This window comes from Lepisma saccharinum, chromosome 26 (genome assembly GCF_977018435.1).
Source record: "Lepisma saccharinum chromosome 26, izLepSacc3.1, whole genome shotgun sequence".
NCBI classification, from domain to species: Eukaryota; Metazoa; Arthropoda; class Insecta; order Zygentoma; family Lepismatidae; genus Lepisma; species Lepisma saccharinum.
In genome coordinates this window covers 17,304,755-17,316,828 of record NC_139254.1, presented here as the reverse complement: position 1 = coordinate 17,316,828, position 12,074 = coordinate 17,304,755, and the positions used below count along the sequence as shown (strand labels likewise).

At 36.4% G+C, this 12,074-nt stretch overlaps 1 protein-coding gene across 4 annotated transcripts in view; it reads right to left on the bottom strand.

Moving 5' to 3' along the window:
• The window catches only part of LOC145979494 (DNA ligase 4-like), a 63,008-nt gene that overhangs the window by 20,031 nt on the left and 30,903 nt on the right, over positions 1-12,074 (bottom strand). For 3 of the 4 annotated variants that reach the window (XM_083112426.1, XM_083112425.1, XM_083112428.1), the window contains 4 exons: positions 10,782-10,908; positions 10,201-10,324; positions 6,171-6,364; positions 4,072-4,209 (listed from right to left, as the gene is read on the bottom strand). In XM_083112426.1, coding sequence (XP_082968552.1) covers positions 4,072-4,209; positions 6,171-6,364; positions 10,201-10,324; positions 10,782-10,908 — 583 coding nt within the window. The remainder of the gene's footprint in view (positions 1-4,071; positions 4,210-6,170; positions 6,365-10,200; positions 10,325-10,781; positions 10,909-12,074) is intronic. The other variant, XM_083112427.1, reaches the window with a different exon arrangement.

Sequence of the window (12,074 nt, the reverse complement as noted above, 5' to 3'; positions counted from 1 at the left end):
TGAAGCTCCCCTGAGGTCAGTGGTGGGGGGAGGTCATTCCATTCTTTTATTGCGGTGACTATGAAAGAGTTTCCATAGAATGTTGTTCTGTGTACAGGAATCGTGAATTGTGTTTTTTGACGAAGATTAATTTGTTTTCCTCTCTTCCTGTACGGAGCAATTTTATCATATAAATATCTTGGTTCCTTATTGTACAGGATCCTGTACAATAACGACAATGCCAAAAATGTTCTCCTATTCTTAACATTTAACCAATTAAGTTCCTGTAAGTACGGGGAAATATAGTTTATGGGGTGATATATTTTTTGAGTGTTTGGACAATTTAAATATAATTGCTGTAAAAACTACGCAATTAGGATGCTGTGAAGATCATGTGCTGCGTACGCTATCTAAACTCGTATTTCACTATCTGAAATGTCTATTTTTCTTCCGCACCAAAGAGATAAGAAAGGAATTAAGTGCCTCGAAGACAGCAAAATCATCTCGGAAATTCTCCAAACTATCCAGCTGCGGAGCTCTTTTCCAAACGTAAGTAACATGCATTTTTGTTTCTTATGTAGTTAGTTATGTAAGCAAGGCATGGTACGAAAATGCATTGCAAATGAATGGAACATATTACATAGTAACATGTGAAAGCAATACTAATAATGGAGTAAAACTTGACAAATCAAAGCAATCTGCTTCCAACGTGACTAACAAAGAAAGGGTGTGCGCATGCTTTTTGTGTATTTCCTAGCGTCTTGTTAATGTTTCTTTCCTGGACATGGATCAATTAATTTTAACTTATGCAGGGTAGTACATTTTCTCCCTCGATTGTATTTACATTTTGGTATATAGCATCGCTTTTCTGCAACTTTCGGATTATGGAACATGTCTCGGCCCCATTGATTTATCCACCAACTACGCCCTAACACCCCACACAATTTTTATAAAAGGACAAATTTATGATCATTTTGGTTCTAAGTATACCTTTTCACACACATAAACACAAACTTACAGCCCTCAAATAAAAAAAAAATTGAATAAACCTTTGCTCAACCCCCAAGCTGGCTTTCTCGCTTTTCGTTGCATGTTAATTCTATTGATAGTTAACCTTCAGCGACCCAGTTTACTAGATATAGTATGCTCTATACATATACATTTACTTATACACACACGCCAGAACATTCATTCGATTTTTAAAACAAATTTATTTCCGAAAACACGGAAGAAGTGTGAATTCCTATGCCGTTGCTGGTCTTTGAAATGTCCCGTGTCTGACATCATCTGTGGAGGTTCACGAATGGTTCCGAACTTTTCCGAACGCCAGACTTCACCTCACACTGTAAGTCCCGATTCCATTATCAAATTCTCACCCTTTCCTACAGGGAAACACTGAAAAATTGAACACCAAGTCGAAGCTTTCCTCCCCACACTTCCTCCCCGTTCACCCCCGAACCTCACCCCGCACTGGCAGTCTTCTCAGCTCCCAACTGTAGTTTTTAGAGTGAAAAATTAATTCCTGTGTAAAGGAGTCCATTTTGTTTGCTTTTGCAGAATTAATCAATTTTCCATGATTTGCATAACTCACAGGATAATTCAAGACTTCAGAAAGTGTCGCGTCGGTAAATAAACTCTTAAATTTCATAAAAATAGAAATTGTAGCTTCCCTGGTGACGTGATTCGAACAAGGGTTCTCAGATTATCAGCCAGATTAAATCAGCGTTAGCTTCCAATGTTTCGAGCGCATACATTGCTCTCATCATCAGAGAATGTAAAACTGGAGACCAGTGTAGGGTTGAATATATGACTTTGATGGGGCGGAATTTGATGTTTAAGAGTTTATTTCCCATAATTTCGTGTCAAAAAAAGTAGGGAAAATGCAACTCACTTTTCAAAAACATGAAAAATGAACATTACAGTGTGTTATTTCACACTTCATGTTTTCGTCAAAAATGAAACATGCATGCCACTAATAATTACTAATACCGATAATCTGTCCCACCCCTGGTATTTATTAACGCTACTATTCCACTTTTTTTTCTTTATCAAAAGCATATCTTCATTTATTATGTGTAAGCTCCTGAAAATAAAAACCTACAAAAGGTTTGCCAGTGAAAATGCATACGTGTGTGTGTGTTTTATACTAGAGGTGGACCTATATGAATTTCTAAATAGTAGGCATGGGCCGATATGGAATTTTGGTCAATACCGATAAAGTACCGATATAAAATTTACTGATACCGATAACCGATATTCTACCGATCCGATATAAAATTAGAAATGGTCCTTGAAGAACCCGAAAGGTTCATTGCCCTCCTTAATAAATATGTGTTTCAAGTTGACTGTAGTGAAAAATAAATTGCATATTTAGACATTTACTTTTTTAGAAAGTCGGGCATGGAGATTATCCATAAAAATTAGAACAAAATGGCAGAATCTTGCAATAAATTATCAGATATTTATCGATATATCAGATCAGTAAAATAATCGGTAATTTTACCGATACACTGATATGCCCATATCAGCCGATACTGATAGAGTACCGATTAATCGGACCCATCCCTACTAAATAGAATAGAATAGAAATAGATAGAAAACATCCCCATGAACAACCTGTATAATCCATTCCCTTCTAAATTTATGTCTAAAAAGGTGAATGCAATGCAGCCTGCTTAAGAAAAATAAAACTCTATTTGTAATATCAACTTTACGAAGCCATAATATTTCCTTTATACTGTATTAGATGCAGACAGGAGTGCCCACAGGGGGGGATTCATGACACAAATTTTGGGGGGCACAATTTTATACCAATTCTATACATATATCTTAACACAAAAATGGGGGGGGGTCGTTTCTTTGATTGACTTGTTATTGATTTTTAGTTATGGTCATTATGTACAGTTTTCTACATACCTGTGGATGATCGTGGCAATAGGGTTGAAATAAACATTACCTTTTATGTCCTTACAATCGGTTTAGAAGAGGGGGTGCTGTTCACATCAATACAAGGTTAGTCAAGCAGACAAACTGCTAAGAATAGGTTCAGTACACTAACAATGGCAGTGAGCCTGAGTAATTTTGTACGTTTTATGTTAGCAAACATGAAAGTTAGCCTACAGTACTTAAAGTAAACATATATTGCTTAAATATGTCTGTATTATATTATATATTATATTCTTCCATAAATTTTGTCTGACCAAAATAATTTGAGTAAATAATACGGCATAAAGGGGGGCAGGGGGAATGTTCTAACTTTTGGGGGGAGTGCATCATAGGACTGGGGGGGGATGGACACTCCTGGATGCAGATGTATGGTTATCAATGCAAAGGAGGGAAAGGGAGAGATTACTGGTATCAGAAAGCATGTGTTCAAATTTAATCACTGACACTTATGGATACTCTTCTGAATTGATTGATTGATTGTTTATTTACTTTGTTTTTCTGCTACTTTTGGCTACTTACGAAGATGAGGATATGATGAAATTGGTTCAGGTCCAATCACAAAGAACACACATAACAGGGCCAGGAAGTAAAACCTGGGACTCCTGGTGTCGTAGTGCACTGTGCTAACCACTCCACCATGGAGGTTGGAGACACTTTTTGGAGCCCCGGGTGTCTTGCAAGTCTGCAAAATTGCCGGTGGTTTAAATATCCTGGAAGTTATGCAAAATGCATAATTTTCATTACCCGAGCATAAGTATAACCAATGGATTTTGTTATTAAATAATTATCACACATGAAATTATGAATATTTTAAAGCAAAACTCTCATCTATCGATATGGATTATTTCCACTTGTGTTTTAAAATTTATAAATACTTTGACAACTTTTAAATGATTCAATTTCCATCAGTATCAGTGAACATCTTTACCAGTATCAGCACTGGTATCCATATCAAGTTTCAGTAATATTAGCTCAGCCCTAGTTTATATTCAAAAGAACAAATAACAAAATGCCAAAATTTTGCACTAATTTACAGGATATTTACATACATATTGGCAATTATTGGTACTTTCTACTAACAGCACAACAGCAAGGAGAACAATGACGATTTTCAACATTTTTGATGCAGGTGAAATGATAATATACCTTTCTTAACTGGGTGAATTCTTCTGTAGATAAACAATCCTTCCAAGATCTATCATATCTTACTTTGTCAACCCGAGGGAATCTCAACGTGTAGCCTGTCTTGTACCCATCACCTTCGATTATTTCTGTAGCTTTCACCTAGAATGAAAAAACCTCATCAACTTAGTAAAGCATTCTCTAACATTATGCATCTTTCTCCATGTGCAATCACAACAATCAAATTTGTAAATCTTAGCAAATATAGTGGAAATCTCAGTTTAAACTTTCCTTGATTTACATTTCTACATAATACAATTTTCCCAGATTTTAAGTTCTTTAAACATAGTCCACTGAAAAATGTATAATCAAGGTTCCCATGTATGTAGATTTGCATTATAACTCTTTTTTTTAATCCACATTTTGAAAATTGACCTCCCTCCTCCTTTGAAGCCGGAAAGCTTAAGCAAGACATGAAGTTTTGAACCTCGGGACAAGGATTCAAAAATGTATGGTTGTGTATATTGTGTATGTTGCTGAGAATCGCCTTAAAAGCACAAACTACACCTATACATACTAGTATAACTTGCAGTACCTGAAGTTCTGTGGATGCTAGTCTAGGCAATAGACAGGTACTTCTTCAAATTATAACTTAACGCCCATTTCCTTTTAGATATATATAGGTTTATTCATATTATATTTACATAAGTTCATTCTTGGCCGTTATCCGCAAAATCTACATTTCGGTGTACCCTGTCTCCCCTTCCCGAAGAGAGTGTGTGTAGACTCGTGTAGCCTCCGACTTCACGAGTAAAAAAAATATAACCTTCAGTACCAAAAAAGGTGGCTGAAAGTATGTGTACATATGTACCCGGTTTCCCACATGAGATGTACTATCAAATTAAATGTGAAAAAAAGATCAAGTGTGTGTATTATAAGAAGGAAAGAAGTTAGTGTTCCCGCCGATTCATATTATCAAGAAAATTCTTCGTTTCGCCCCATAGAGAAAAGACACCTCTTTACCTCGCCGTATTGCACCAAAACATCTGAGCCCAACTGCTCCCTTCCTTTCCTTTTATAGGCCCCCCTAACTGTTAATGGGAACTTTCCACTTGCCGGCTGTCCAGAGACACACCTACCTACCCAACGGCCAAGAATATGCATGTACATGAATACATAGACATTAACAACATTACCAAAATACATGACACTAAAACCCGATCGATCCAATTAAATTAATTAATTAAACATATAAAATAAAAGAGGATCAAGTAATGATTCACCTCATTACAAACCATAACTTTTAACCTGTATCCTCAACTAACACTTTCTTAACGTGACACCATGTTTGGTGCCTAAGAATATGCATTAACCTGAAGAAGGAGACAGTCTTGACCTCTGAAATGTTGTTTTGATCGACAAATCGTACTCACACACATAAGTAATTGATCTTAGATCTTTTTAAAGTTCTTCATTATTTATTCCTTTCTTAGAGCCTAAAAATTCCATTAAAGGATCATAAGATTAATGTACTTTCACCAAAAGTGATTATGATATCTACAAAATCCTTGTGTACATTATTCTATAAAATATTTATTTAAAGTTATTTAAATCAGTGATTTAAAAAAAAATACAGCCTGAATTAAATCTTGATTTATATCGCGATTTCTAGATCGCACATAATTCACAAAATTATTATTGTTATATTCATTTAGTTTATTTTACTTTGCTTTTTTGCCACTTTTGGCTAATCACGAAGATGAAGATGAATGATGATATGATGTAATTGATGAAGATACACTCACAAAGAACAATGCTCTGGCCGTGACATGAAACTGGGACCCTGGCATTGTAGCATGGTGTGCAAACCAGTCGGCCTCAGAGGTCGGCTCATAATTCACAAAAAATAATAGATTTTGTGTTTTGTTCACAGCTGTTCATACAAAGTTGCATGCTCTTGTCTTTTTAAAGTGTGTCAAGTTTCTGAGAATGTGATGTACAAATTCAATATAAAAGAGGGACATTTTTAACTTTTAATGAAATATGTTTATGTCAATTTATCGTACATATTGAATGGAACTCAAGGACGACACTTAGCAACAAATAAGAAAAAGTCCACAAACCTCCACTATGTGCGAATTCTCTGGAGCTATCCAAAAATCAGGCTTTTCCTTTGTCCAAACGATTCCCTTGGGGCACTCACCCTTCTTCATAGGATGCCAGTGGGGATTCAACTTTGTCAGCAACTGACCCAGCTCTTCCAGCGAGTAACCTGAACCAACGCGTGCAATCGAGTGAAATTCATTTGGTTCTTCATCTGCAAAAGGGAATGAAAGCTTAAAACTATTCTTATATCGTGTATATATTATACATGCATAAATAAATTTAATTAAAATTTGTTTAACAATATACCATTTTCAAAGTACAGTCAACTCTCGATTCTACGACCCCTGGTATAACGACCCTCTCGAAGTAAGGACCCTTTTCCCAGGAACCGTGAAAAATTTAGAAAAAAGTTGAAAAATTTGGAAAAAAAAGTTGAAAAATTGAAGGAAATCAGCCAAAAAATAAGTTGTTTTTTTTTCACTCATTCCCTTCACAAGCGTTCTACTGCTCACAATTGGATCTGAACTAAAAATAGACACCACCACACCATGCTTGAGTGATATCCAATAGCACTTCACTTCTGCCCTCCCCTAACTCAAGTGCACCAACCCTGCACCTGACGGCCGCTTCCCAACGCACCAGGCTTGATTTGCCACGCTTGCTCTTGGATACGCAAGAAGAGAAGATTGAATTTGCTTGGATGTTAATTTAAATCGACCTTGACTTGTTTCCTTGTGCTAAGAGCTGCTGAGGGGGGCAGCCTGAAATGTCTGCTGGACTTGAAGTCTTTGCCAGTGTGTATGGCAGGTCAAGCTCTTTCATCGATAAATACACCACCTTGAGAGATAAGATCGCAGGAATGTTCCAAAATACAGACGGGTGGTGCCTGGACGTCTGGCCCATCTGTCCAGCTCTGACCTAGAGTTCAGCAGGTTCCCGTGAGTGAGCAACTCTCGGCCTTGTAGCCGACAACTTCCGGTAACCGCTTTCATTCAAAACGTGTTGTTTCTTTCCTGTAACACTTCATACAAAAGCGAAACTGTTAGATATAATCAAAACCACATAGGCCAACTAAAGATCGTCAACCTGCTTAATGCTTAATGCGTTGTCATCCAGGTTTCCACAAAAGTTTACTTCGATCTTATGTGCATCATACTCCCGTTTCCCACTTCATATGTTTTCCTAATTGCGTCGATGTCATAATATTTGCCAAAAAAGTGTTCCGTAGGCTGACTGATTTCTCCCTCTTTACCTGTCAGCAAACGTGGGGGGAGGTGCGATGCCGACTGTTTTAGCCACAATTTTCTTGCTCGAGTGTGCACACAGGCTGATTACAGGCGAGGGTGGAAGTGGACCACCCCTCTTCCTTTTCTTTGTCTAAAATGGGGCAAGCAGTTCTGGATATATTCTTGAAAACGAACAAAAACCATAGAAAAAGTAAAAAAAAAAAAAAAAGACCCTCCGTCCCTTTCCCCAGTTCATTCTCCGCCACTGGTGTGCACGGCAATGTTGATGATTGCAGAATACAGGTCCAAATTTTTCTATTTTTTTTTTTTATGCTGTTGTCTGCATATTAAATATTGCCCGTATTATTGTCGGTTGCATGGTAAAATGTAAAGCAAGGGTAATTTCTTTCTTTTTACACTGCTGTTAAAAGTTCGACAGTTGCGTTATCTTTAAAATGCCGGGATTTTTCTCTTCCGCCACCTGTTGCTCGAACTTCCAGCCGGTCTCCTTGTTTTTACGCTGCAGCTGGCGCCAGCATTTTGTCTAGGGTCTGCAAAGCTTTTGCTTGCCGATAACAGCAATGATTCATCCAGCACGAAGGAAGAAATTATTGTTTTGAATCTTGCGAAGATGTTTTGATTTGACGATAACGAAATTCGATCTCCAGAAAGGAAAACAAGAGTTAAACAACTTCATGTTCTGCACCTTCTGATAAGCAAAACTGTAAATTTAATTCGCATCCGCTTTTCCTCAGGACCATTCATGTGAAAAAAAAAAAAAAAAAAAAGTGCTCAATGTAGAAATGGTCACTGAGACCGATTAAAAAGACATTATTCAAGGGGAAAACTTTTGGAGGAGCGGGTGGAGCGGATGTTTGACATCGAGAATACTCCTAAATCCAACATTAAATCGTCAATTAACGTGAGAGTAAATAATTATTTTGTTACTGGATATATTAATCTATGAAAAATTGTTAATTTAGGAAATAACTCTATGAACAGAAGTCACATTGTTACTGGATATATTAATCTATGAAAAATTGTTAATTTATAAGGATTTCAAACTCAAATTTACCTAATCATCTTCAAGATATCTTATCTTGAAATCTTCCATCTGTCTAATAGATTATTCTGCAAACTGATTGAATTCGGTTTTATTTTCCATGCAGCTTTGTCTTCCTTCCTCAATAAAAATAAAAACTAAACAGTGAAAAACTTGCCTCGGGGCATTTATAAATATGTACAAATTCAATGGGATTTGGATTAATAAAAGTTGCAATATTTCACATCTATGGAGAAAAATTCACGCAGAATGCACACATAATTCCCGGAGACAATAATTCAAGCATAATTCCTGAAATTCAAGGAATTCCTGGTGAGTAACCACCCTGTTTCAGCATTTGAAAAGCCTACGCTTCAAAATTCTTAAAGCAAAGAGTGGTAGTTTTGTACTAGGTACGTATTTATTTCAATATTGTCAGAATGGGAAATGATACTGAAAAAAAAGTGCAAGTGGAAGCAGTTTCTAAAAGTTGTTATGAAGCTAGATATGATATGATCTGTAAAAAAAAAAAAGGTGAATAAGTATTTACAGAATCGCATGAATTCCTTGTGGAGAAGCAACTTCAAATTATGATTAATCAAATGGAAGTTTTGACTTTCCCCACCACAAACAAAATCTTCAACCTGTCCTCTTTCCATTCATGTGTTTTTCTATGCCATCAAAAGTTTGATATTTGCGTGAAAACAAATGAAATAATACACTCATAAGCTTAATGCTAAGTTATCTTCTCCTACAAGCATCCATCGCACAGAACTCTTTTCCTCCAGCTCACAGTGGGGAAAGGTTAATGGGGCAGGGAGGGTCAGTATAGGGTCTTTCCAGAACCTCGTGTCTGGTTGGACACTGAAAGTGTTATTTGTGCCTTAAGAAAGAAAAAATTAAAAACAGCTTTTGACAAAAATTCCAATACTCATATTGGGTTGAAATTTAAGTATGTCACACCTTCACATGTAAATGTACAGAATTGAAATGCCATATCTAGTTTTCTAGAAATGACATGTTAAATGCAGTCACATGGTGCTGGGGCTGGGACAAACCCGCCATCCTCAAATCATTACTACGAGGGTCATAGAATGGTGAATATTTTCTTTCCACGAGAATGCAGGACCGGCACAAAAATTAGAAACAAAAAAAATGGAAGAGGACATTGTATGAAATTCAACAATGTATGAGAAAGGCAGGTCATGTTTACTAAGGGTTGGTAGGGAAGTACCAAAAAACCATTACAAAAAGTTCCGTTCTACATGTGTGTATTAGTTGCATGGCTACATTGTCAGTTGGACAAAAAAAGAAAAGAAAAAAAAAAGAGGTGCAAAGAAAGAACACTATGAACCCTCAAAAGTACTCCCCCAGAGCATCCACACTCCCACATGTGGGAAACAGTTTCCCCCATAATTGTCAGTGTGTTGTGTATTCTCTGGGGGACTTCTTTGAGGGTTTAAGTGGCACTTTGTATGCGCCTCTTTGTTTTTGTACTGACTATATAGCCTTGTGACTAATACATGCATGTAGAACGAAACTTTTTGTAATCCTTTTTTGGCACTTCCTTATCAACCTCTGGTACACACAACCTGTCTTGTTCATACATTGTTCAATTCCATAAAGTGTCCTCTTCCATTTGAATTTTTGTGCTAGTCCTGCATTCTTGAGGGAAAAAAATAGTTGCCATGACTGATGCCCTGACTCTCGTATTTTGGCGATACCTGTACTTGCAGCCAACCCTTAGAGGGTTAAAAAATAACAATTAGCATAGCGCACCTGGTTGCGATGGCGGCACAGCAACTGCCAACAGAAAATGGCTGATTATCTGTCTTCTTCTGCCTCCACCATAATATCCTCCAATGATCAACAGATCCAAGTGGTCCATTAGATCATCTGTATACTGAAGAGAAAGGAAGTTACATATTAGTTACAAGACTACGATTACACCCAAAGAAGCATTGTTGATGGAACTACATACAAAATGTTAAAATAGTTGGTCGACTTTTAATCTTGCCATTAAAATTCCCAGGTTTGAAGCCTTACCTGGACATGGGTGTTCTTTGCGCGTATCCCTTCATCAGTCATCTCGTCATCATTGTCACGATTAGGCAAAAGTGGAACGAAAGTAACATAAAATAAAGAATAGTAATAAAATGATACAAGTACTTGATGGAAGTAGTTCATACAGACAGTGACTGTCACTCCTATCAAAAATTACTCCTATAATAACTAGGTAAAAATCAACATTGTTACCTGCATAATTAGGAAGTAATCACATTTTTCTCATAACATATTATGTAAAAAAATTATAGAAATACATAAAAAGCATTTAAAAATATAAAATCTGTATAGAATACCTCAGGTTTAATTTTCAGCCATCCTCCTTTTCTTACATTAGGTTTGTACACAGACAGAGGATCCTTAAGAATTATCCCCTCTTCTCGGTCATCGATGGCCATATTTAGGGCATCTAATGCTTCACTTCTGCAAACACATAAAAAGAAGAGCTCTACTTACAACCACTCATTTCATTTTTCTTCATTTTCATACCAACTAAAATACGAGCACATTTTAGAGTTATGTGCGTGACTTTTCACACATAAAATGTATTGTTCTAGACTTAAGATTGGATTAAAAAATACATAATGAACTGATTTCATAGTAAAAACTTGTTAATCCGGATGCCAATAAGCCAGACTTCGCTTAATCCAGACAGGCAAAAGGAAAAAACAGAAAAAAAAGCAAAATGCAAGGTGTAAAATGTGGCTAGAAGTAAACGAGAACTTTCTAAATAAAAGGCAGTCAACCACTGATTAAATTCTGTTTCCCATAGACTTTGCACTATACTGTATAGTGTATTTAGGCCTATGCCCTTTAACCATAATAAACGTGTTTGTTGTTATAAACAGAGTTTTAATGCACTTTCTACTGTTCATTTAGGTTATTTCAGTTAATCCGGATTTTCGTTAAACTGGTCAACTTATCCCCCGCATTAGTCTGGATTAACGAGATTTTACTGTAATTGTGAAGTACTTTGTGATGTTTTCTAACAAATGAAAAAACATGAGTGTGATGACATAGAATGAATACAAGAAAAAACAATAATGAAAATGTATTATGAGTGCGATGCTTTAAAAAAGTAGTAAAATTTGACTTCATTTGTCTGTGAAGCATACAGGCTACAGATGCTTATAATTTTTGTTGGTGAAATATGCACATTACATGCATTCACAAACATAGCATTTTCAGATTAACTCACTTTTTATTTACATGGGGTAGGAGCACTTTTTATGCACCCATCATTTGATAGGCATGCAAATTTCTACTGGTAGGTTATAAAATAAATAGTGCAGAGCAATTTGGCAAAGTGATTTTTGGATGAAAACGCTGATTTTCTATTCCAGGGTGGCCACTGTAGGACCATGATAAAATTCAAGTATAATTCTCGGTTTTCAAGGCAAATTTTCCAGACATTAAAGGGTACAAGCAGATGTTTTCTCTATTCAATCTTACGTATTACTGCCTCTCACCACACACACACACACATATATTAACAATGTAAAGGGTCTCCATGATTCCAAGTATCCAAAAATTCCAATTCAATTATATACCACGTGAGGCACCTAAAAGTACCACCTGAAATAGCGAAG